Source organism: Helianthus annuus, chromosome 11 (assembly GCF_002127325.2).
Source record: "Helianthus annuus cultivar XRQ/B chromosome 11, HanXRQr2.0-SUNRISE, whole genome shotgun sequence".
Classification (NCBI taxonomy): Eukaryota; Viridiplantae; Streptophyta; class Magnoliopsida; order Asterales; family Asteraceae; genus Helianthus; species Helianthus annuus.
Window position 1 is genome coordinate 34,159,947 of NC_035443.2, and position 3,863 is coordinate 34,163,809.

At 37.7% G+C, this 3,863-nt stretch overlaps 1 protein-coding gene across 1 annotated transcript; it reads left to right on the plus strand.

Moving 5' to 3' along the window:
• Positions 1-859: 859 nt before the first annotated feature.
• LOC110889990 (xyloglucan endotransglucosylase/hydrolase protein 15) lies at positions 860-2,128 on the plus strand. The gene is made up of 3 exons (XM_022137563.2): positions 860-1,193; positions 1,289-1,482; positions 1,599-2,128. The coding sequence occupies exons 1-3, from the start codon at positions 909-911 to the stop codon at positions 1,993-1,995; spliced, it is 876 nt and encodes a 291-aa protein (XP_021993255.1). The 5' UTR covers positions 860-908; the 3' UTR covers positions 1,996-2,128.
• Positions 2,129-3,863: the final 1,735 nt, after the last annotated feature.

A 3,863-nucleotide genomic window follows, 5' to 3' on the forward strand; every position in this document is an offset into this window, starting at 1 on the left:
CAGGTGTATCGGGTGTACCAGGCGGTTTAATCGGTTCTACCGGACGGTTCAACTGGTACTATCGGCCGGTTTGAACCGATTTTTAAAACATTGCATGTTAATTTTTTATGTCCAAAATTCTTTGTTTTTAGATTCATTGTACAGTACACAAATTCAAATTATGTCTAGTATAACCACAAAAATTATAATATATACCACCTGAGTTTCTTCTTTGGGTTGATCCCTTAAACCACAAATTCAATGGCCTAGCTAGTTTGATAAAACAATGGGCCCGCCCGGTACATACTAACTAATAAATCAAAACGAAAAAAAAAAAAAAAAAAATCCTCACTTGCTATAGCTGGGTTATAAAAACGTTATGTGAAGTGAAGGGTGTATGCATTATAAAAAAAAACACGTTTTTAAAACTTATAGAATTGACCGCAAACATTTTTTTTAATTAAAACTTCAATTGGTAAAAAACATTTTTTATTGATCTGAAGTTTGAGAACTATTATAAGTCACTTTGAACTTTGGAATTAGCATTGGAATCACATGCTAAAACAAATATAAACAAAAAACAACCCAGCAAAGCTTATAAAATCATAAAAATAACCTTTTCAATATATAAACTCTAAAATAAGATGCTTTCTTTATTTTATTACTTTACAACGGTGGAACTTATGTTTTTGCTACGCGTATGAAAACAAAACCAACAGCTGCTCTTCATACCATAAAAGACTGACATGAGCTGGAATTGATTGAAACGCGCAAACGAAATTAGTGTACCTCTAATTATTATGTTTCTTCTCCAACAACCATGATGGTTCCTCTTGGAAATTGCTGATCTTACAACACCTATATAAAGTCTCATTTTCCCACATATCACATCCATCCTTCTCTATCACCATCTCTCACAGATAACAACAATGGCACAATCAGAATATTATTCAAACTCAAAAGCTTCTGCAATCGCTCTAACAATTGCATGTCTAATTGCAGCCGCATCCGCAGGCAGTTTTTATGATGAAATGGACATCACTTTTGGCGGAGAACGTGCTAAAATTCTCAATGGCGGTCAGGATCTCTCCCTTTCACTTGATCAGTACTCCGGCTCTGGTTTCCAGTCTAAGAACGAGTATCTTTTTGGGCGGTTTGACATGCAACTCAAACTAGTACCTGGCAATTCTGCTGGCACTGTCACCACATTCTATGTGAGTACTATTTCATATCTTAAATTTATGTCTAGTTTTATTAATTAATATACCATGTCTAACCATAACCATGACTTTGTTTTGAATCACATCAGTTGTCATCACAAGGCGCGGGACATGACGAGATAGACTTTGAATTCTTGGGCAACTCGACTGGTAACCCTTACACGATCCACACCAATGTGTATTCACAAGGCAAAGGAGATAAGGAACAACAGTTCCACCTATGGTTCGACCCTACTGCAGCCTACCACACATACACCATCGTATGGAACGCCCAAAGAATCATGTAAGTCTCACATACAACATATATCTTAGTATCTCACTGGTTCTTGGTTTTTACTCTCATTTTTAGTATATTATTTGCATGGAATACTGACCGTATGGTAAATCCTCTTGCTGCAGTTTCTTGATAGATAACATACCAGTAAGGGTGTTCAATAACCATGAGGCTGCTGGGGTTCCCTTCCCCAAGAGCCAACCAATGAGGGTGTATGCCAGCTTGTGGAATGCCGATGACTGGGCAACCCAAGGTGGGCGTGTCAAGACTGACTGGACTAAGGCACCTTTCACAGCTTCCTACAGGAAATTCAATGCCAATGCCAACAAAGTGGGCCCCAACTCAAAGTCAACTAGTTCTGAAAGTGAAAACCAGGCATGGAGTACACAAGGACTCGATGCATCAGGGCGAAACAGGATTAGGTGGGTGCAAAACAAACACATGATCTACAACTACTGCAATGACTACAGTCGGTTTCCCAACGGTCTTCCTGTTGAATGCACACGGTCCAGATTCCTCTAAAGCCTCACTACTCTAGATCTAAATTTGCATATTCCATTAACATGTTTTTTGATGTCAGAAAATTCTTTATTCTTTGATTCATTGTACACTGAACAAATTCATATTATAAATAATTACACATTATGTTCGAGTCTTGGCTATGAAACTATTGGACTGTAGAAACCAAATTTGAACTTTTTAACTAAAAGGGTTATTTTGGCAAAATCACATGGACAAAAATGGCAATTTATTCAAAATATACTAGGTTACAACCCCGTCTATTATACGGGTTGAATAAATATAATTTTATATATTAATTAATAATAAAAAGTTATATCTTTATGAACTTTGTATATTGTACGGGTTAAATAAATATAATTTTGTATATCAAATATTAAAAAAGTTATATCTTTAAAAACCATGTGTATTACACAGATTAAATAAATGTAATTTTGTATACTAAATACTAAAAACGTCGTATCTTTAAAAAAACTCATGTATAATCGGGTTGAATAAATTTGCCAAATAATAAAAAAAATACATCCTTAAAAACCCCGTATATTACACGTGTTGAATAGATCTAAAAAGTGTTATATCTTTAAAAACCATGTGTATTACATAGATTAAATCAATGTAATTTTGCATATTAAATACTAAAAACGTCGTATCTTTAAAAAACTCGTGTATAGTCCGGGTTGAAAAATATACCAAATAATAAAAAAAAATATATCCTAAATAAATGTAATTTTGTATATTAAATACTAAAAACGTCGTATCTTTAAAAAACCCGTGTATAGTCGGGTTGAAAAATCTACCAAATAATAAAAAAAAAATTATCCTTAAAAACCCCGCGTTTTACATGAGTTGAATAAACATAATTTTGTATACCATATAATAAAAAAGTTGTATTTTTAATAAATTAGGATAACATTTAATATTAATTTATTATTTATATATTTAATATAAGATAAGTAGATAAGAGAGGTATTTGTTTTAAAAATATATTAAATAACAATATAGATTTGAGGATAATATTTTATTAAAGTATGATAAGATATAATATTAATTTATTATTTATTTATTTAGATAAATATAGTTTTGAGGGTACTTTCAATTAATGACACGTGTCCAAAAGTTGGTTTCTTTTACTATAGTAGTTAGATTAAGGAAAACAAAATCTTTTTTTATCAACCGTCCGGTACACCTGGTTGAACCGTCTGGTACACCGGGAAAAACGTTTGACCAAGGTCCAACGGATCATCCACAGTAATTGTTCAGCCTCAGGGGACAGGGGTTTGTTTTTGGAAGGTTAAGGTATGCAATTCAAAAAGGGGTGGCGGCGTAGCTTGTTGCCCGTCTACCTTCTGTTTTGATGTAACTAGCTTGTTGCCCACCACCACCCACCGTCATCGTCGCCACCACCACCCGTCGCTACCACCATCGACCACCATCACCGCCACCCGCCACCCGCCACCACCAACCACCGCCACCCCGACCACTACCGCCATCCTCCGTGGCCACCTTCGGCCACCGTCGACCACCACCACCCACTGTCGTCGTCGCCACCACCATCGCCGCCACCCGCCACAACCAACCACCGCCTAACCACTACTGCCACCCTCCGCCGACCACCACCACCACCCTCCGCGACCACCACCCGCTACCGTCGACCACCACCACCCACCGTCGTCGCCACCACCATCGACCACCATCGCCGCCACTTGCCACAGTAGACCACCGCCATGGCCGCCACCACCGCTAACAACCGTCACCCACCGACCACCGCCACCCACCACCACTACCACCACCACCCATCGCTGCCACCGCCACTAGCCGCCACGGATCACCGCCACCACCCATCACCGATTAAATTCATTCCTCTTTTCTTA